At 39.1% G+C, this 23,228-nt stretch overlaps 1 protein-coding gene and 1 non-coding gene across 3 annotated transcripts in view; both read left to right on the top strand.

The window, feature by feature from the left end:
• Nucleotides 1-23,146, top strand: part of NIPAL2 (NIPA like domain containing 2) — a 99,176-nt gene extending 76,030 nt beyond the window's left edge. Inside the window, exons 6-11 of one of the 2 annotated variants that reach the window (XM_033202680.1) lie at nt 1,252-1,348; nt 9,639-9,774; nt 11,681-11,769; nt 18,905-18,968; nt 20,124-20,179; nt 22,162-23,146. In XM_033202680.1, the coding sequence (XP_033058571.1) occupies nt 1,252-1,348; nt 9,639-9,774; nt 11,681-11,769; nt 18,905-18,968; nt 20,124-20,179; nt 22,162-22,274 (555 nt within the window). In that variant the 3' untranslated portion in view covers nt 22,275-23,146. Of the gene's footprint in view, nt 1-1,251; nt 1,349-9,638; nt 9,775-11,680; nt 11,770-18,904; nt 18,969-20,084; nt 20,180-22,161 lie in introns of both variants that reach the window. The other variant, XM_033202679.1, reaches the window with a different exon arrangement.
• LOC117079768 lies at nt 22,946-23,050 on the top strand. The gene has a single exon (XR_004435608.1). It is a non-coding gene; the product is annotated as a U6 spliceosomal RNA (small nuclear RNA).
• Nucleotides 23,147-23,228: the final 82 nt, after the last annotated feature.

The raw sequence follows: 23,228 nt of genomic DNA, 5'->3' as shown, positions 1-23,228 counted from the left end.
CTGTGAGCTGAGTGACTTGGAGGAGCCATTGTGCAAAGATCAATGAAAGAGCATTCCAGGCAGAGTGAACAGTTAGTGAAAAGGCCTACAGGCAGGAGCAATCTGAAGATTGCAAAGAACTAGGAAAAAAAAGAAAGAATTTTTAAAAATTGCCATGAGGCTGGCACAGAGTGGACCATCCAGGAGTGAGTGGTACAAAGTGAGGTCCAGGGAGTTGCCTAAAACTTTGTGATCCAGAAGGGAGTTTGGATATTATTCTAAATGTGGTAGGAAACCACAGGAGGTTTCAGCAAAGTAATGAATGGGTCTAGTTTATATTTTTACTACATGCATCATCCTGGAAGAATGTCACAAATATAATACATGGCGAAAAAAAGCAAATAAGTGAAAGCAAGTGTGAGTCCACTTGTATAAAGTCCAAATGTGCAAAAATAAACTGGGTACCATTTAGGGACACATAGAAATGCGATAAACTATAAAGATAAAGAAAGTGAATAATAAACACAAATTTTCAGCGTAGTGATTCCTGGGGAGGTTGAAGGAGGAGGGGAGTGCAGCTGGAGAGGGGCACATGAGCAACTTCAGAGGTGTCAATAGGTTCTGTTTGTTAGTTTGGGTAGAGAATCTGTGAGTGTCTGTCATATTATCTAAAACCCTTTGATGTGTATCATATATGTTCTCCATGAATAAAATATTTCATTATCCAAATTGTGTTTTTAAATGATTCCTCTGGCTGTGGAATGGCTGGATTATAGAGAGGCAAGAGTAAAATCAGAGATGAGTTAGAAGCAAATGCAGCTGTCTAGAGAGGAAGGCAGAGAGTGAGGGAAAGGGAAGGGTTTGGGGTTTGTGCAACAGGGAGTGTGGGAATGCTACTAACTGGAGGGCAAAGGCCCTGAAGGAACAAGCTGGGAAGGTAGAGAATCAAGTGGGAAGTGTTACCCACAATACTGTGGCATGTCTATTAAACATGCATATGGAAATGTCCCATAGATACTTGGGGAAATGAGGCTGAACTCCCAGGGAGGTTAGGACTGGAGATCTAGATTGGTCATCACTGGCGGAGAGGGGTGTTCCAGCTCCGGGTCTGGATGGCCGAGGTGCTTATGCTCCTCTCCTGTGTCGTCCTGAAGAACCTCAGTCACCCTCAACTCTCATATGAGAACTGCTGCAAAAATCAAAATGAGAAGTGTGACATTTTGAAGATTTTGTGTGGAATAACTTACTCTTTTTCATCTTTTTCATTTCTAGATTTTAGAAATATTAATTTTCTGCATTCTCCTATATTTCTACAAAAGAAAAGGAATGAAGCACATGGTGATTCTGCTAACCTTGGTGGCACTTCTAGGTAAAGGCATATTTTGTTTTCTTACTCTTTAATTGAGCTGTGCTGAGTCATAAATGAGGTTTGAAGGAAAATACTTAAGCATTCTACTCCTTTCTCATTGTTTATATTTTTCAGCTCTGATCTACAGGAAGAAACTGAGTCTAAATTAAAAAAAATTATACATTGCCTGTCCATTACTGCAATTGGTTAGATATTTAATTCTTTTAAAAATACATTTAAGGATTTTTCGCTTCTTGATAACTTTATTTGCTCCCTGACAATTTGAAGATATTTTGTTAATAAGTAATTGAAAATCTTAAAAGAGAAACAAATTAATGATCCCAATTGAAACTCTTGTGTCAGGAATTGGTTAGCAAGACCTATACTATTAATATTTGCTTTAAAAACTTTGTAATATGACTAACAGGAAATGTAGATGTAAGCAGTATGATTTTCTTAAATACCACATTTCTTGCATTCATTGTTTACCAACCTATTTACTTTGTTTTTCCAGAGGCACCTTGTTAGAGATGAAAATAGTGCTTAGATAAGCCCACTATGTACTTTTTAATGTATCTTCACTCCCTTCTCCTTTTCTGTCTCTTTCTGTCTCTCTGTCCCTGCCCCTTTCTCTCTTTCTCTCTCTCTCTTTCCCCCACCCCTACACACACACACTCTCGCTCATATATACCAATACTAGGAGATCTCACTAATCATTTAGGAAATTCCCTTTATAAAAATGTATTTGTAAATCTTCCTTCATTTCCTCTTTGCCAGTCAGATGGCCCACGCATCGTGTGCTGTTTGCCATGACTTGGAAGGCCGTACTCCTACCCCTGGGGCAGCATGTAGCCTCCATGTTAATGAGCTGCTGGGTTTTCATGTTCCCATCTCATCAACTAATTCTCTCCTTTGTACTAGTAAATTTGTGTTTTTGATAGTTACTTAGAGAAACAAATGTACTCTGTGCTATATTCAGGTATGCTGTAGATCAAGAGAACAGAAAGAGAACTTTATATTTGTTTCTTTCCAAATTACCAAATAGGGAAAACAAAAGCAGACAACTAAGAAACAAAATGTACCTTATATAGGAAAATAATGAAAATGAAGCCAACTTTAAATAGGAATGTAAGATAACAGAATTAAGATAATGTGTAGCAGTTATGATAATAAATGTAAATGGAATACGTTTACCTAGTAAAAAAAAAAAAAGAAAAAAGAAACATTCTCAAATTGGATGTCAGGGAAACTTCCAGATTGATTTTGAAAATGATTCTGAAGTTGGATTCAGCCAATTTGCACTAGTACAGCTGTAAGGGTTATTAAAATAGCAGCCACCATGTTTCCTTCCCCTAAGATCTCCTCCTCTCAACTCCAGCCCTGTCATAAGTACTAAGACAGGAGCCCTCCAGGACCCTCTTCCAGCAGTGACAGGGCCAGCACCCTTTCTGATTGGCCCTTGCAGGTTGCAAAGTGTTTTGGCTACATGCATAAATTTTCATCTAAAACAAAATAAATGAGGTTAAAAGTAAAACAAAGCAGGTCATGATACTAAATGAAAATTAAGGCAGAAGATATTAAATGAGACAAAAGGGATAATTTATCCTGACAAAAAGAGCACAATCCACAAAAATATCATATCCAACATGCAATAGAAAATCTGCAGAAAATGCAAAACTACATTAACAGAAATATAAGGGGTTTAGGAGACTTCTCTCAGCTCATGGAAGATAATTAGACAGAAAACCATATAAAGACAGAGGATCTGAATAATTAATCATGAACTGGTACCTCTAATATTAAACTCTAAAGCCTGAAAACAGAGAATAAACTTTCTTTAAAGTGCCTGTGTAACATTTACAAAAGTTGATCATATAATTGGCCATGAAGAAATCCTTGATAAATTTCAGGAAGTTGAAAGAGTACAGACCACATCCTCAGATCACGGTGAAATAAAAACAGAAAAATAATAACAAAAATAGAAACCAGTAAAACCCTACCACCTGGAAATGTTAACACTACCCTTAAACTGCAGCTGTGCAAAGTAGAAACCAAGATTTAATTGCAGCATATTTTTTAATTATTATTAAAACACTTAATATTAAACCTAGAGTTTCTGACTAATGCTGTACTCAGAGAAATTGATTGCTTTAAATGTAAGTCAATTAAGCACTCAAGAAATTAGAAAAAATACTGAAATAAAACTAAGGAAAGCAGAAATAATTAATTAAAATTAATTAAAAAGGCAAAAATTAATGAAATAGAAAAGAGAAAAGTAATGGATTTATAACTAAACACAACAATGCGTTCTTAAAAGACAATAAAATAGGCCGGGCACGGTGGCTCACGCCTTAATCCCAGCACTCTGGGAGGCCGATGTGGGCGGATCACGAGGTCAGGAGATCAAGATCATCCTATCCTGGCTAACACAGTGAAACTCCGTCTCTACTAAAAAATACAAAAAATTAGCTGGGCGTGGTGGCAGGTGCCTGTAGTCCCAGCTAATGGGGAGGCTGAGGCAGGAGAATGGCGTGAACCCGGGAGGCAGAGCTTGCAGTGAGCCGAGATCACGCCACTGCACTCCAGCCTGGGTGACAGAGCTAGACTCCAACTCAAAAAAAAAAAAAAAAAAAGACAGTAAAATAGATCCTCCATCAGAAAAAAAGAAAAACCACAAATACTCCAAAATAGAAACGATAGATATGCATATATATAAATTTGAATAAATTGCTTATTTTTTAATGAAAATAACTACGGAGGAAATAAAGGAGTTGTTAAAAAGCTATATCCTAAAAGAGAACCAGGCCTAGAGAGTTCCAAAGGTAATATCTTCAAATCCTTAAGGAATAGATTATTCTGATGTTGTTGCAACTATTTGAGGACATAAGAAGAAAGCTTTTACTTTTAAAAAAACATAATCAGATAAGACTCACCTCCCAAACTGGGAAACAAATAGGACAAACAAAAAACATTATGAGCTGATATCACTGCTAAATATTGATACAAAAATCAAAAAAAAATTAGCAAATAAACACAGAGCAAATCATACTCAGTGACAAAGTGGTCCTTGTTTTGTTTTGAGACAGAGCCTTGCTCTGTCACCCAGGCTGGAGTGTCGTGGCGCAACCATAGCTCATTGAAACTCCCAGGCTCAGGTGATCCTCCTACCTCAGCCGCCTGAGTAGCTGAGACTACAGACGCATGGCATCATGCCTGGCTAATTTATTTATTTGTTATTATTTTTGTTTTGGAGAGACAGGGTATCCCCACGTTGCCCAGGCTGCTCTCAAACTCCTAGGCTCAAGTGATCCTCCTGCCTCACCTTGCCAAAGTGCTAGGATTGCAGGCATGAGCCACCGCACCTGGCCCAAGTGGTCTTAATAAAACTGATTCTTCTTTGTAACACTTACAACAATTTACACTTACATATTCTACTTCTATGTTTATATGCTATTATGAGCCCCTTTTTCCTGGCCAAGTTAGCTACATGAGGACATAGAGCGTGACTATTATTTACAGTATACATTCTTTAAGTAGAATTGAGCACAGTGAGCACACAGTAAACATGTGAATTTAATTAACTGTGGGAATGAAAGAGGGATTCTTTAAGAAATTCATTAATATAGTTCATCAAGTTTCATATGCACTCCTAATAAAGAACTTGTTGGTGAAATACCAGAAGTGTTCTCATTACAGCAAGAAATGAGAACCAGGATGCTCACTCTGCACCGTGTGCTCATCTTGAATATTGTACAATGAGCATTAGTACCTTTTTAAAAAGTGATTATCAAAGTCATGTTGTATCCATGAGAGTTAGCAAAGTACATAATATTGCTTGTGTGATTGATAAAGACTGGAATAAAAAAAAAGAAAATAGCAAGCGAGGGTAGTCAGAAGAAAGAAACCTGACTTCTGGTGAGTGGCCCCCTTTGCCAGTGGTGGTGATCATTCTTAAAGGACTCCAGGCCTGGTGCGGTGGCTCAACCTGTAATCCCAGCACTTTGGGAGGCCGTGGCAGGTGGGTCACCTAAGGTCAGGAGTTTGAGACCAGCCTGGCCAATATAGTGAAACCCCAGCTCTACTAAAAATGCAAAACTTAGCTGGATGTGGTGGTGGGCACCTGTAATCCCAGCTACTCAGGAGTCTGAGGCAGGAGAATCATTTGAACCCACGAGGCGGAGGTTACAGTGAGCTGAGATCGTACAATTGCACTCCAGCCTGGGCCACAAGAGTGAAACTCCATCTCAAAAAAAAAAAAAAAAGTACTCCAAAGCCTCTGGGACCATCAGGAAACTAGGAAGGCCAGGAAGTCCTTCTCTATCCATGGAATGCTTTGGTTATCAGAGACAAATTAATAAATAAAATGTTTCTGGCTCTAATAAGGAAACGTTGATGGCAACCTAGGAAAATTTTTGAAAGGAGGTATATTGATGAAAATCTAAGAGGGAATTGAGAGGGCCAAATTTCAAGAACAGGTCAGCACAGGTTAGAAAAACTGGTGTTGTCATGAAAAAATGCTCACCATCACTGGCCATCAGAGAAATGCAAATCAAAACCACAATGAGATACCATCTCACACCAGTGAGAATGGCAATCAGTGAAAAGTCAGGAAACAACAGGTGCTGGAGAGGATGTGGAGAAATAGGAACACTTTTACACTGTTGGTGGGATTGTAAACTAGTTCAACCATTATGGAAAACAGTATGGCAATTCCTCAAGGATCTAGAACTAGATGTACCATATGACCCAGCCATCCCACTACTGGGTATATACCCAAAGGATTATAAATTACTCTACTACAAAGACACATGCACACGTATGTTTATTGCGGCACTATTCACAATAGCAAAGACTTGGAATCAACCCAAATGTCCATCAGTGACAGACTGGATTAAGAAAATGTGGCACATATACACCATGGAATATTATGCAGCCATCAAAAAGGATGAGTTTACGTCCTTTGTAGGGACATGGATGCAGCTGGAAACCATCATTCTTAGCAAACTATCACAAGAACAGAAAACCAAACACCTCATGTTCTCACTCATAGGTGGGAACTGAACAATGAGATCACTTGGACTCGGGAAGGGGAACATCACACATCGGGGCCTATCATGGGGAGGGGGGAGGGGGGAGGGATTGCATTGGGAGTTATACCTGATGTAAATGACGAGTTGATGGGTGCTGACGAGTTGATGGGTGCAGCACACCAACATGGCACAAGTATACATATGTAACAAACCTGCACGTTATGCACATGTACCCTAGAACTTAAAGTATAATAAAAAAAAAAGAAAGAAAGGAAAAAGAAACACTGGTGTTGTTCTAATGATGAAAGTATATATGGTAATTATTGATAATTAAGAAAATAGAGAAAGATACAAAGAAAAATATGAAAATCTGTGTAACTGAGCACTGTACAACAGAGTGCAGCTGGTACTCTCTGGAAGGCAGTTTGCTAGTATATTTCACAAGCCTTCACAGTGGCTGTAGTCAGGAATTCCCCTTTAGGTGATTTTCCTAAGGAAATAGGCAGAGTGATATACAAAGACTTATGTTCGAGAATATTCATCACAGCTACACTTTTAACAGTAAAAAAAAAAAAAAAAAAAAAAATCTAAATATCCAAAAATAGGGAATTGCCAAAATAAATTATATATTCATACAAAAGCATTCTTTATGCTTTTGTATGGATATACAATTCATACAAATTCATGCTTTAGAAAAATACTTAATGGCATAGAAAATACTTTAGGTAAATAAGTTCCTAAGTGGTATATACTTGAAAAATAAGCTCATAAGTAGTATATACCTTATGATTCACATGTTGTAACATATTCATACTTATAGATAGGAAAATAACAATATGTCCCAATGTCAAAAATGATTTGGGGTGAGTGTTGAAACTACAAGTGATTTTAATTTTCCTTTCCAGGCTTTTCCACATTTTCTAAAAATTTTTAAATGAATGTGTTTACTTGTGTAGATTTTTTTTTAATGAATTTAAAGTTAATTCATTATCCTAGTGCTAGAGATAACCACTGACAATATCTTGATGTAGTTTCTTCTAGTCTTTTTTTCTGTGCTTACCTAAGTACTTTCTATTTTTAAGTATAATGTTAGAAGAACACTGCATTACAATTCTGTATTTCCACCTATCCTCATCAACCACCCCCCAAAAATACTTAGAAGTACTCAACACCAGCCTAGAAATAACTTACAGGTTAAAATCGTGATTAATCAGTTGACAATTGTGCATGCTTTGAAAATATAATGATTGGCTACAGAAATTGATAGTTTGTTTAGCTATCAATAACAGAGAATTCTAGTTTTGTTTTTGTCTTTATTTAAGTATAATATAAAATCAGATAGTGGTTAAATCAGATGACCTTTAAGGTCCTTTGCAATTCTGAGGTTCTGAGGCTAATGGAACAGTACGTTTAACTCCTTCTCCATTAATTGTCCCTTTGGGAAACCTGACTGTTCAGACCCCAAGATCATAATCACATTGTGCTCTGATTTCAGACAGTGCTTAGGAGGAAATCAAGGTCCCTCAAGAGCTAACCTACAAACTTAAACCATCAAGTGACACACAGATCTCTATAGCTATTTAAAATGCCTAGGTTAGCTAAGATGTGACTATTGGCATCATTAATAGGAAATACGTAAAAGAATCAGGTCAAAAGACATCTTAAGATGGAGAGAGACCTGACTATAAGGGCCTCTTTGTTGAGAACTGGGGTTTGTTTTTAGAATTTATTACCTGATCTCCTGTGTCAATTATGGTTTTTTTTGTTTGTTTGTTTTTTTAAGACGGAGTCTGGCCTTGCTCTGTCGCCCAGGCTGGAGTGCAGTGGCACGATCTCCGCTCAGTGCAAGCTCTGCCTCCCAAGTTGACGCCATTCTCCTGCCTCACCCTCCCGATTAGCTGTAGCTGGGACTACAGGCGCCCGCCACCATGCCCAGCTAATTTTTTGTATTTTCAGTAGAGACGGGATTTCACCGTGTTAGCCAGGAGGGTCTCAATCTCCTGACCTCGTGATCCACCCGCCTCGGCCTCCCAAAGTGCTGGGATTACAGGCGTGAGCCACCATGCTCAGCCAATTATGATTTTTAACTGAAAGAAAATGCCTAATTTGGAAGTGTACCCTAGTACCCTTCAAGTTAAAGTATATTTTCAGTTTTTGGAAAACGATATTATGGAAGACTCTTCTTGGCTGGCCACCACTCGCCATTTTAAATATATATAATTTCAAATATATATATATATAATACCTTTTCAAATAAAAGGAGGAAAACTCAGATATATTATGGCCAAGTAGATCAACAGCAACAAAGGGAGTATTTCTCCTTTGCATTGCCTCTGACTTATAATTTTTTGATTTCATGTAAAAATTATTTTTGAACTTTCAGTGAATTTTAGCTAAATTATGGAATTATTTGCAGCAGTAACTTCAAGAGACATAAGACAGAAAGCATTCTTTTCTTCCTTACAGAAAGATGATGTTGTCGGAAAATGCTCCATTACTTTCAAGTTACTTTTTCTTAATGGCTGTTTGGAACCTATGAAAAGTTTATTCTCATAAGGGATGAGTTCATCTTTAGCATAGAAAATAAATAGTTATTGCTTATGTAAACCTTAAATTGATGGTCCACCCTGAGAAATGAATACTCAACTCTGGTCCTCTTTCCAATTATTGTCATTGTCAAAAATATTTTTAGTGAAACTTCTAGGTGTCTCCTAACAAAAAGGCTTATATATAGACTTAGTACAACTCACTTGATCTTAGCCAAAAGGCTGAGAAGCAATGACTTAATACAACTCTAAGTAAACTCAAGAAGTGAGTTGCATTTCACTTTCTAGTCTTCTCATCTATTTGGTTTTTAAATTTTCAGTATAGCTTAATAGTTATTTTTCTCATTAATGTCACATGGACAATCTGACTTTTCTTATCTCCTCCCTCCATTGTTTTTGCCTTTCCCATCTATTCGTAATTATAACCTCCACAGCATTCTTTCAACAGTTAGGTCTGGAAAAGAAGCATCTTGCTCCAAAGATTAGAAAAAAATAATAATAAAGCACACAGTCACACAGCAGAACTTTAGCTGATTAAGCAAATTTGAAATCCAGCATGGCTCGAGCAATGAGGCCACTGCTTACTACTGTCACATTCCTTCCTACACCTCTCACAACCATGTTCATTCTTAAACCATAATTGGTGTATTTGCTACTCTACCACATAAGCTTAAGATATTTATTTGTTAATTCAATCTCAAATATGTTCTTTGTGTTTTTTGTTTTCTTTTTCAGCCTCATTGACTGTTATTTCAGTAAAGGCCGTCTCAGGCATGATCACTTTTTCTATGACGGATAAAATGCAACTAACTTATCCCATTTTCTATATCATGTTTGTCGTCATGATAGCATCTTGTGTTTTCCAAGTCAAGTAAGTTAGCTTCTGCATATTCACTAATCTTTCAACATTCCTGTGCTTCTCTGGGCATTAATCTTTATTGGCTTCAGATGATAATTAAAATGAGATACAACTGATTTCTAAGGGTGAAGGGCCTGTAGCTTGTCCTCAGTCAGTGTGCCTTGCTTCCCCCTTTGCATCCAATAATGAGTTTTTACGAAGAGTTGCCTTCATGTCTTGTGAGTTCTAAAGCGCAGCCTTAATCCAGCTAAGTGCACTTTGATACTTTCCTGATGCTCTTCTGCTTGTAATTAATATCCATGGTACACAGGTTGTCATTAGCAATAAATCAAAGGGGCAGGTCCACATCCAGGCTTTCATTCTAAATATAGGACACACATGAACCCTTCACCTTCATTTCTTAGCTCATGCTCACTAATTGCCCAGAGATGGACGAAACCAGACATTTGGCCGGGAGGGAAATCCTTTCCCCAAAATTTTGCATCTTTGGCCAGAATTTCCTTTGTATCCATGGGATTGCAAAATGATTGTTTTATGTTTCTCTTGGGGCCTAATAGTGGTGACATGGAACATTTTTAATTTCTGCTCTTCCCTGCCCCCACTTCCATCAGCTCTGATCACTTCCCCTCCATCTCTCACACTGGGATTGTGCCTTTGCCTGCTGGGCTTTCTTGAGTTGACCTGAAAGTTTTCTGTTCACCCCAAAATGCTGTGCAAAAGCACCATCCCAGATAAGAAATCAGAGCTCAAAATCAGTACAAGAGTGGTTCCTTCTGTAGGTGTGAGAAGTACCATCTAATTGTTATGGACTGAAGATAGGCCCTGTTACAAGGTCTGTGGAGAATTACTGGAGAAACCCAATGTTTTGTCGCTGGTTTGTCATCTCCTTATAAGTCTGTGTTTCTAATACTTGTATTTTGCTATTTTTTTCTCTTTCTTCTTCTGAATTAATTGGTACTGCCACAATATCTTTTGGGATTAGTGGCATTATCTTCATACCATACTTTGTAAATTTGACAGGCAGACACAATTGGGGGTAAACTGCATTCTGTCACCCTGTCTCAATCTCTGCACCCATCACCCTGTACAACTGTGGTTCTCAGCCCTGGTTGCCCATTAAAATGATCTGGGTTTTGCACATATATGTGTACATGCATGTATATGACCTGACTTTTGTACATATATGTACATGCAGGCATACAAGAACATACATGCATTTATGTATACCTACATATGTGTATGTATACACACACACACAGATACACACAGGATCTACCCACAAAGTACTTTTTTCAATTGCTCTAGAGTAGGACCTAAGCATTCGTGCTTTTTAAAAGCACCCCTGTGATAGTACCATTCACTGCTTCAAAAAACAATCTAGTCCCAAGCAGGGCAGCACAGCACAGTTGTGGGAACTGCTTTTGTGTTGGTGGCCAGAATGAGAAGTTGAGCTCCCACATATGCTCTGCAGCTGGAGCACTCAGCATTGTTTTTGAAACATTAAACATTCCTTTACTTCTCCATCTTCTTTCTTGGCACGTGGCATGTCAATGGATAGCTCTACTATTCCCCAGATATGATATTTAACAGATTCTAGGGTCTATCCTAATGAATCAGGCCCAGTGTGATACTGGTCCAGCAGCTTGAATCGCTTCCAACTCAAACTTCTGTGGCCTCGGAATATGATTAATTGCTTTTCATTGTTACTGTTGTTGGTTTAAACAGACCATAAAACCTGACATCTGATCTCATACATCAGATGCATATAAGCTATGACTGCTGATTGGAAATGCCCTTTCACTGCACCTCCTTTCCCTTTGTAGTTGTAGCTAAAGAACACGCGTTTCTTGAAGTTATTGTTAACTTATTGCTGAATGTCTCTTAAAGCCAAAGCTCCAGTAAGTGCCTTCTGCTCTAGGTTCCTGAATCAAGCCACGAAACTCTACAATACGACAAGAGTGGTGCCAGTTAATCATATTTTCTTTACAATCAGTGCCATCATTGCAGGTGAGTTTTGGTTTTCTATACATAGGTGATTCCAAGCATAAATTAAGTATCTCCCAGAGTAAATGAGAGGATCCAGAAATCTTTAGGTTGTAAGGATCTCTGGTGTCTGAATTTCCCCTATGACAGTCCTCCAGGAGAGGTTCCTCTACTTTTTGTGAATGCTGTCTGCCTCCTGGCTCAGCTCAGTCCTGCTTTGGATCACTCTCATTCTCTGGAGATTTCTAAGTAGAAAATGTGTTCTTATATTGGAGCTGAAATGAGTTTCCTTGCAAATTCAAGACACTCATCTTTGTTCTTCTTGTTGGAGTCTTTCCCTTGCCAGCCCTTGTATTAGTCCATTTTGTGTTGCTATAAAGGAATACCTGAGACTGGGTAATTTATTTTAAAAAGAAGTTTATTTGCCTCAAGGTTCTGCAGACGGTACAGAAGCATGGTGCCAGCATCTGCTTCTTGTCAGGACCTCAGGAAGCTTTTACTGTGGCAGAAGGCAAAGGGTGAATAGGCGTGTCACATAGCAAGAGATGGGGCAAGGGAGAGGGGTAGGTCCCAGTATCTTTAACAACCAGATCTCATATGAACTCAGGACTGACAGAGGACACCAAGCCATTCATGAAGGATCCACCCCTAGGACCCAAACACCTTCCTCTAGGCCCCACCTCCAACATTTGGGGATCACATTTCAACATGTGATTTGGAGGGGACAGATATCCAAGCTATATCAGCCCTTCTGATCATCAAAGCAACTGAAAGATCCTCTTGAGTCTTATCTCTGGGCCATACATGCCCAATTCTACTAACTCTTCCCTATATGCCCCTCGCCAGCTTGATCAGAGAGCACAATCCAAAACTGAATTCAATGTTCCAGGGAAAGCCTGAGAGACAAGAATAGAAACTACTGCCTTTGCTATTCTGGCCTCTCTTTTTCTACTATTGCAGTTCTTTTATTAGTATGGACCATTTTTTTAAAATATGACAAGCATGATAACATTAAAACTAAAAGTATAAATTTGAAACTCAGTCCAAACCAAAAACAGTTGATTCAAGTATACCATTTCTAAATTTGGTACTGGTATGTCCTCATTCATTGGCTTATTTGATGTATTTGCCACCTTCTTGATCTTGAGAGTTCATTTCTCAATGTAAAGTTTATGTATTTGAGGGAGTAATTGAAGATTATCTCTTTCCTAAATGACACATTTTTTTTTTATTTTATGGAAAACAATGTGACTGTCAGTGGGTAGTTCTTTAAAGTAATTAATGCGTTTTCTGTTTCCCAAACTTGACACTTAATATTTAAAGAAAAAGATTCTATCCCATGACATCTAATTTTTTAGTATTTTAAGCTAGTTAACAAAGTAAGAAAAGATTGCATATTGATGTGTCTTAGAATTATTGGAAAAGGAAAATAGGCCAAAAAGAGTCACAGAAATGACATAAGCCTGATAGTTAATGTGCATAAAGAATATAGTTGCCCTGATCAGAAGGTTTTGTGCAGCCTGGGAACATAGCAAAATGTTATTTCTAAAAAATTAGGGGGAAAATCAGCCAGGTATGGTGGCACATACCTGTATTCCCAGCTACTCAGGAGGCTAAGGCAGGAGGATTGTTTGAACCCAGAAGTTCGAGGTTACAGTGAGCTATAGTCACACCACTGCTCTGAAGCCTGGGTGACAGAGCAGGACCCCATCTCTAAAAAAAAAAAAAGTTAAAAATAAATAAAGATTTTCTAGGAGAACCAACAGGGCTGGGTCTTAATACTCAGCATACAGAGTAATTAATGAGTCGGGGGATGCTGAGACCTTTTGGGAGACATAAGAGTCTCTCTGATGTTACTGGTGAGTGGAATGGTGGTGGAGCTTGCTGACTACTTCTTCTCTCTGCCTCCATGAGAAAGCATAGCTTACAATTAAGATGAGACCATATTTTGCCTACTAATTAGTCAAGTTTTGTTTGTTCTTTTTATTGCATTATCCAATGCTGATAAGGCTGCAGTATCACAGGCACTCTTATGGGCTGGGTAACATGGTGCCACCCTCCTAGAACTGAGTTTTGTAGTTTTTATCAGAAGCCTTAAAAATATTTCTATTCTTTGATTCTACAAGTCAACAACAAAAACCCAAATAATCTGATTTTAAAATGGGAAAAGAACTTGAATAGATGTTTTTGAAAAGAAGATACACAAATGGCCAAAAGACGTGAAAAGATGTTCAACACCTAATCATAAGGGAAATGCAAATCAAAACCACAATGAGATATAATCTCACACTCAATAGGATGGCTGCTATTAACAAGAGAAAACAACAAATGGTGGTGAGGATGTGGACGAACTGGAACTTTCGTACACCGTTGGTTGGGATGTAAAATGGTGCTGCCATTATGGAAAACAGTGTGGCAGTTCCTCAAAATATTAAAAATGGAATTACCATATGATCTAGCAATTTCACTTCTAGGCAAGAGAATTGAAAGCAAGGTCTTGAAAAGACATTTGTATATGTATGTTCATAGCAGCATTATTCACAATAGCCAGAAGGTAGAAGCAACCCAGATGTCCATCAACAGATGAATAAACAAAACATGGTATATATATACAATGGAATATATTCAGCTTTTAAAAGGAAGGAAATTATAACACATGCTACAACATAAATGAACCTTGAGAGCATTATGGTAAGTGAAATAAGCCAGTCACAAAAAGAAAAATATTGTATGATTCCATTTATATGTGATATCTAGAGTAGTGAGATTTATAGAAACAAAAGTAGAACGATGGCTGAGGGGAGGAGGAAATGAGTAGAATTTCAGTTTTACAAGATGAAAAAGTTCTGGAAATTGGTTGCAAAACAGTGTGAACCTACTTATCACTACTGAATTATACACCGAAAAAAAATAGAGATAGTAAATTTTATGTTATGTATATTTGACTACAATGTTTTATTTATTTATTTATTTGTTTGTTTGTTTATTTATTTATTTATTTATTTTTGAGACAGAGTCTTGCCCTGTCGCCCAGGCTGGAGTGCAGTGGCCAGATCTCAGCTCACTGCAAGCTCCGCCTCCCGGGTTTACGCCATTCTCCTGCCTCAGCCTCCCGAGTAGCTGGGACTACAGGCGCCCACCACCTCGCCCAGCTAGTTTTTTGTATTTTTTAGTAGAGGCGGGGTTTCACCGTGTTAGCCAGGATGGTCTCGATCCCCTGACCTCGTGATCCGCCCGTCTCGGTCTCCCAAAGTGCTGGGATTACAGGCTTAAGCCACTGTGCCCAGCCTACAATGTTTTTAAATTGGGGGAAAAAAATAGCCTGGTGTGGCGGTGCACACCTGTAGTACCAGCTACGCAGGAGGCTGAGGCGGGAGTATCACTTGACCTGGAAGTCCAAGGTTACAGTGAGCTATAATCACGCCACTACTCTCCAGCCTGGGTGATGGAGCAGGACCCCATCTCTAAAAAAATAAAAGTTAAAAATAAATAAAGGTTTTCTAGGAGGACCAAGAAAATCTTTGGAAACAGAAATTCCACTTCTAAAAACCCCATGAAAATTCATAAAATACTTGGGAAAATGAGGCATACCTCATTTTATTGTGCTCTGCAGATACTGCATTTTTTTACAAATTGAAGGTTTGTGGCAATCCTGCATCAAACAAGTCTGCTGGAATCATTTTTCCAACAGCATGTGCTCACTTCATATCTCTGTGTCATGTTTCAGTAATTATTGCATTATTTCAAATTGTTATTATTATATCTGTTATGGTGATCTGTGATCAGTGATCTTTAATGTACTACCATAATTGTTTTGAGACACCACAAACTGCACCTGTGTAAGACTGCCAACTTACCAATAAATGTATGTGTTCTGATGCTCCACTGACCAGCTGTTTCCACATCTCTCTCCTTCCCCTTGGGCCTCCTTATTCCCTGGGACACAACAATATTGAAATCTGGCCATTTAATAACCCTACAATGGCCTGTAACTGTTCAGGTGAAAGGAAACATCACACAATCCTTCCGTTAAGTCAAAAGCTAGAAACCGTTAAGCTTAGTGAGGAAGGCATGTCAAAAGCCAAGATAGGCTGAAAGGTAGACCTTCTGCACCAAACAGCCAAGTTGTGAATGCAAAAGAAAAAAGTTTCTGGGCTGGGTGCGGTGGCTCATGTCTATAATCCCAGCACTTTGGGAGGCTGAGGCGGGCGGATCACTTGAGGTCGGGAGTTCGAGACCAGCCTGACCAACATGGAGAAACCCTGTCTCTACTAAAAATACAAGATTAGCTGGGCATGGTAGTGCAGGCCTGTAATCCCAGCTACTCGGGAGGCTGAGGCAAGAGAATTGCTTGAACCTGGCAGGCGGAGGTTGCGGTGAGCCAAGATGACACTATTGCACTCCAGCCTGGGCGAGAGAGAGAAAGAGAGAGAGAGAGAGTTATTAACCATTCTGAAAAGCCTAGGGCCCTTAAGAATTATGCTAAATCTACTCTGCCTGCACTCTCTAAATGAAACAACTAATCCTGGATAACAATACATCTGTTTATGGCATGGGTTACTGAATATTTTAAACCCACTGTTGAGACTTAATGACCAGGAAAAAGATTCCTTTGAAAATATTACTGCTTATTGGCAATGAACCTGATCACCCAAGAACTCTTATGGAGATGTACAAGGAGATGAATGTTGTTTTCATGCCTGCTAACACAACATTCATTCTGCAGCCCATGGATCAATGAGTAATTTTGACTTTCAAGTCTTATTATTTAAGAAATACATTTCATAAGGCTATAGCTGTCAAAGATAGTGATTCTGCCAATTGATCTTAGCAAAGTAAATTGAAAACTTTCTGATTTTCTTGATGTCATTAAGAACCTTTGTGATTCATGGGCGGAGGCTAAAATATGCACATTGACAGGAGTTTGGAAGAAGTCTGTTCTAACTCTCCTGGATGATTTTGAAAGGTTCAAGACTTCAGAGAAGGCAGTAACTGCAGATGTGATGGAAATAGGAAAAGAACTAGAATAGAAGTGGAGCCTGAAGATGTGACTGGATTGCTACAACTTCATGATCAAACTTTAATGGATGAGGAGTTGCTTTTTATAAAAGAGCAAAGAAATTGGTTTCTTGAAGTGGAAACTACTCTTGGTGAAGATGCTAGGAACACTGTTGAAATGAAAACAAAGGATTTAGAATATTTCAGTAACCTAGTTGATGAAGCAGCAGCTGTGTTCGAGAAGATTAAGTAGAGATTTTGAAAGAATTTCTACTGTAAGTCAAATGCTATCAAACAGCATTGCATGCTACAAAGAAATCTTTCACAAGAGTTAATTGATGTGGCAAACTTCATCATTGTCTTATCTTAAGAAGTTGCCACAGCCACCCCAAACTTCAGCAACCACAACCCTGATCAATCAGCAACCATCAACACTGGGGCAAGTCCCTCCAACGAGCAAAAAGATTAGGACTCACTGCAGGCTCAGATGATCATTAGCATTTTTAGCAATAAAGTATTTTAATTAAGGTATGTACTTTTTTTAGACATAATGCTATTGCACATTTGATAAACTATAGTATAGTATAAACATAACTTTTATGTACACTGGGAAACCAAAAATTTAGTGTGACTTGCTTTATTGAGAGATTAGCTTTATTGTGATGTGGTCTGGAACCAAAACCACGTATTTTCAAGATACGCCTGTACAAAGAAGTACATTGCTGCTTTACTAAAGAAAAAAAAAATGAAAAAAAAAAAAGAGAAAAAAGATGTAGAACCAACTTGAAATGCCCTTAGAGAAATGAATATTATGGTATATCAGTTTAAAATAACATGAAAACTGGCCAGGCACAATGGCTCATGCCTGTAATCCCAGCACTTTGGGAGGCCGAGGTGGATGGATCACGAGGTCAGGAGATCGAGACCATCCTGGCTAACACTGTGAAACCCCGTCTCTACTAAAAAATACAAAAAATTAGCCGGGCGAGGTGGCGGGCGCCTGTAGTCCCAGCTACTCAGGAGGCTGAGGCGGGAGAATGGCGTGAACCTGGGAGGCGGAGCTTGCAGTGAGCCAAGATTGCGCCACTGCACTCCAGCCTGGGAGACAGAGTGAGACTCTGTCTCAAAAATAAATAAATAAATAAATAAAATAACACGAAAACATTAAAATGGTTATAAGGAAGTATGTAATAACCTGGAGTGTGCTTCAGAAACTTTCATTCATTCAACAAATATTCATTAGAACTGGACATGACTTCTTCCTGTAAGAAGTTCATTCCCTAGGTAAGAAGATAAAGTGAAGATTGAGAAAGCTCCTTGAGGATAGGTCTCTGTCCTGTCGTTTCTCCAAGACCTAGAGCAGTGGCTGACACACAGCAGACGTTCAATAAACATTTGTTGGCTGGCTAGCAAGGATAACACCACACACAAAAAAATTTAATTCCAGGCGACATATAACTTAAAGATATCTTATTTAACAAAAACTCTATGAAGGCTTTGGAACTTTACAGAAGAAATCATTGAGACCAACAGGGATAGAAGCAACGTTCATCAAAGTAGATGATGCATCCTTGTTTATCTATGGAAGACCAGAGGAAGATGAGATGGGGGTTGGCAGTGGGAAGTGGAGCTAAGGTAGCACTTCAGCTGCTAGAGTGTGCTTTGGTGCTTGAGTTGCCGTGGGGCCAGACCAACAGATCACTGGTATCGCCACAAGTGACAGCATGCGTGGCAGCAGCTGGCCTGAGGCGGACCTGCCGTGTCAGAGGCCCCAGAGTCCACCAAGACTCTTAGGGCAGGCTGGCTGACTCCTGACCTAAAACTGCAGGTGGGGAATAGTCACTAGAGTGTTGTTTTCTTGTATGTTCCAGTGGGGCAATCCTGGACTGGATGAGAAATTTCTGCTTGCAAATATATGTCAATTATGTTGATTTTATAATAATGATAATTATATCAGGTCTACAAATCTATGTTCTTTTTGGAATAATTCAGAATGTGTGGCCTGCAAATTTTCTTAAACTAAACTGCTGAATGTGCATTTTAAGGGTGACTAAATTTACTTTGAAAAAATAACATATTAACATAAGTTTATAAACAATATTTAGCTATTATAAATAACCTTACTTCAAAATCAATTTTATCTTCTTTTCCTGTGTCACAGGTATCATATTTTATCAGGAATTCCTTGGTGCTGCTTTTCTCACTGTATTTATATATCTTTTTGGGTGAGTAAATGTCTCAGAGGTAAAGTATGTGAAATTGTATTACTTTTACATAGGATTTTTGGCATTGTACCAGAGGTATAGAAAATTGGAAAATAATATAAGAAACGTCAGTTTCCTGAGCTCCTAAAAGAAACATATTTTTTAACTTAAGGCCCTACACGGGGCTCAGTGTCTTTGGCTTTGTGACTTAAGTATTCCTCTGAAGCTCTGAAACATCGGGGAATTTCAATTCCAGGCCAAAGACAAGATACATCCACTGGCCCTTGTAGTTACTCCATGACCTTTCTGTACTGTATCAGACCTACTTCACTCTTCGGAACCCCTAGATTAGATCTAAATTAGAGAATCATGATCCTCTAGGGTCGCCCAAAATAAAAGACCAAGATAGGCAGATCCCTTGCTTTAGTCATGATAACATCATGTTGGTAGCGTCCCTTCCTTGTGTCAGAGTGTGCAGCTTGAACTCTTCCTAGAGATTTGGTGGGCGTCATTGCTAGCATTGCTTGCAAACAGAAAGCAGAACTTTGACAATATATCGCCAGTGTATAGGAGCTTCCATGAGTCCATGAGGCACTTCATTAAATGTTTAGCTGCTTCTGATCTGATATTCAGCATGACCATTGTTATGCAAACTTAAGCCTAGGCTATTTTCTGTGTAGGAAGCCATCTATCTTGAAAATTCAATTTTATAAGATATTTGGTCAAGGCCAAACTTCTGAGGTCTGGAAATTATGACTACTCTTATGGCCAAGGACAACTAGATTTCTTAGAAAATTAAAGAATAAATTATTTTTTCTCTTGTGTCACATGCCAGAAATGGATCTGGGCATGCATGGGTTGAAAATGAGACAGGGTGTCTACCCAAAGGGTTTTGAGCCTGAATTAGCTCCCAGATGGTAAAAACCCGGGGGAGAGATCTACTGGAATCTGCCCAAGTCTTGGTTCTGGGTAGAACTATTGGCTGTGCTAATTAAGACAAGTACTAGGAAGCTTACCAGAACTGGATGAACAAAACCAATGGGATTTATGTCATCATGTAGAATACGGAGCTCAGTTATTTAATATCATGAGTCTGTTTCAGTGTTCTTGTATTCTTTATTAATATTATTCTTACAGGTGTTTTCTGTCATTCCTTGGTGTATTTTTGGTCACAAGAAATCGAGAAAAGGAACATCTGCAACAGTCTTATATTGATTTTGGAAATATTCCTGGTAAAAATCATATATTCTTTATAGTGGAAAATTTGATCCTTATAAATGAATAATTATTGGTATTATTTTGGGTGGTAAGTTAATATAAAACATAATTCTTACCCTTAAAAATGTGCATTTAATAATGAAACCAAAGGTGATATTTTCAGTGTAAATGTTACTAATAATTTATTGAATATTAGTTTTGCACAGAACTGGGGATATAAGAGAACTGACCACGTTTCCTTGATTTGGGTGATTTGGAGGATTTCCTTTTTGGGTTTCCTTAAATTGGAAAAGGGTAGAGAAAAGAGTAGCAATGACTACCAGCAGCAGACCCCTGCCACCTTGAGAACCTTAAAGGAACATCCAAGGACAAAGGGTAGGCAGCTAAGGAACATGTCTTGGGGAAAGCCTGGGGTGGCTTGTGCACTGTGGCTCAGGACATGAGTAGCTTCTTCCCCCTTCCTCGCCCCACCTACACAGAGAGCAAACACTCTTTCCGGTTCTCACTCTCACTGAGAAATAACTCACCTAGTCATGTAGACAACAAAAGCCAAGTCCAGGACAGAGGAAACAGTCTACTGTGTCACCTCTTCCCCCATCCACCCACCCTCAGCACTCTCCAGCCTTATTGGGGGTATGGGGGGACCTATAGGTTTCCAGGCAGGAGTGAAGATATTCTCACAGCTTTCTCCACCATTCTGTTAGCATCATGCCTGTGAAGCAAAAACTAGGGAAGCAGCCGGGCGCGGTGGCTCAAGCCTGTAATCCCAGCACTTTGGGAGGCCGAGACGGGCGGATCACGAGGTCAGGAGATCGAGACCATCCTGGCTAACACGGTGAAACCCCATCTCTACTAAAAATTACAAAAAACTAGCCGGGCGAGGTGGCGGGCGCCTGTAGTCCCAGCTACTCGGGAGGCTGAGGCAGGAGAATGGCGTAAACCCGGGAGGCGGAGCTTGCAGTGAGCTGAGATCCAGCCACTGTACTCCAGCCTGGGTGACAGAGCGAGACTCCGTCTCAAAAAAAAAAAAGCAAAAACTAGGGAAGCCTCATCCCTAAGACTGAGAAATATGGCCCCATGCAATGAATTCTGTGTTCTCTTTGCCATTCGAGCCATCTTATCTGCTGGGAGCAGTCAATGAAAGAATTGGCATCAGTGGCAAAGGTGCGTGTGAGAGAAGCCTTATATGGTTAGAGGTTCTTTAGTAGGAAATAAAGTTTGATTTTATTTATTTATTTATTTATTATTTATTTATTTTATTTTATTTTTTTTTTTTTTTTTTTTTGAGACGGAGTCTTGCTCTGTCATCCTGTTCTGGAGTGCAGTGGCACAATCTCAGCTTACTGCAGCCTCCCCCCTCAGGGTTCAAGTGATTCTTGTGTCTCAGCCTCCCAAGTAGCTGGGATTACAGGTATGCACCACCATGCCTGGCTGATTTTTCTATTTCACCATGTTGGCCAGGCTGGTCTCAAACTCCTGACCTCAAGTGATTCGCCTGCCTCAGCCTCCCAATGTGCTGGGATTATAGGTGTGAGCCACTGTGCCCAGCCTGATTATTTTTAACTCTATTTTTTATTTCACAAAGCCCAGTGCATAGACTCCGTAGCAGCTTTAGAAGCCACTATCAAAGGCTATTTTTCTATGTTGTTATATGCATTCGACATGGAAAAGAAGACACAACCCTGGGGAGAAAGGCTTGGAGATGAGTGAATGCTTCATGTGAATCTCCAGACTAAACCCACCTGATTTCCATGCACAGCCTGTCGATCCTGGGGGGTGGGGACAGTGGCTCTGACACAGACAACATGCTATCACACAGCTAGAGACATGGCATTCCAAGGGCCTTTCCTTCCTTGATATTCATCTCTTCTGTTTAGACAGTGCCCACATAGTATAAAAGAGAGGTGATAAAATGTGGCCTAGATTGAGGAGAAATTATTAAGACTCATTTTTCTATAAGACCACAAAAGATTCTCTATGATTATTATCTCCACAGGGAAACAAATGTTGGACAAAATACAACCAGATTCAAATAGCTTATCCTATGGAACTTTGCCTGATGGAAGTGACTCAATCAACAGCCAAAGTGGAGAGAAGAAAGAGGTCTAAAATGCTGAGAGGGATGACTGTTGGCCTGTTATTCGATACCACCTTTTTAAAAAATTGCACATGTTCAATTTGTGTCAGCAGCTCTTTTATAAGCTGACATGTGCTAGGGTTCATTTCAGTCCTTTCCCCCACCTCAGCGTCTATGGACAATCGGGGGCTTCCTAAGCTCTGACAGTCTAATATTTCCATGGAATGTGATTTGAAGTGTTCCCCACACCCTGGACCTCTCCCTAGTGATTATCTATCCAGCTACACCTTAATCAGAGCCCAGCTGCTCTAGCAGGAATGTTGCACAGAAATGTACATTTGCGGTTTGGCCATAGGTCGCATAGGTGGCTTCTCCCATGGGTAGTGTCAGTTGCTTCACTTTAAAAAGACACTTCAGCCCCATAGCCTGACTCCCAAAAGAAAGGCTTGAGAGTGCTCATTTTTTTCTAAGCCACCTTTTATAAGCCTCCCTATAAAAATCTTACCTTTCAAGTCCTAAATTAGAATCGCAAGTCATCTTTTCTGAAAACTAATGCTATCAAAGTCCTCCTTGGAAAATTAAGGGTCTCTTTAAAATTAGAATTTATAAATGGCATTCAGTGATGGTGCATACCAAAATTAAAAGACCTTGACTGGTGGGCTTTTTAAATGTAAGAAAGAGGAAGTTTAAGAAGTAGGACTCTGCTCGTTTCGGTAGCCCGTGTACTAAAATAGGAACAATGCAGAGAAGATTAGCACAGCCCCCACGCAAGGCTGACACATAAATTCATGAAGCATTAGAGACAAAAAGTAGGACCAATGTTTCTTTATTTTGTAATAAAAATATAGAATGGTGATGTTTTCTTCAGCTGTATGATTCTATTATACTTGAAACTGAAGAAAAATTTAATATCCTATGCCTTTGTTTTTATAGATCTTATAATTTATCAAGTGGGTTTATATGTCTTATTCTCCATGTAAGTCTAA

This window comes from Trachypithecus francoisi, unplaced genomic scaffold, assembly GCF_009764315.1.
Source record: "Trachypithecus francoisi isolate TF-2019V2 unplaced genomic scaffold, Tfra_2.0 Lachesis_group7, whole genome shotgun sequence".
NCBI classification, from domain to species: domain Eukaryota; kingdom Metazoa; phylum Chordata; class Mammalia; order Primates; family Cercopithecidae; genus Trachypithecus; species Trachypithecus francoisi.
The sequence above is the reverse complement of the archived record's forward strand: the minus strand, read 5'-3'. Positions and strand labels throughout refer to the sequence as shown.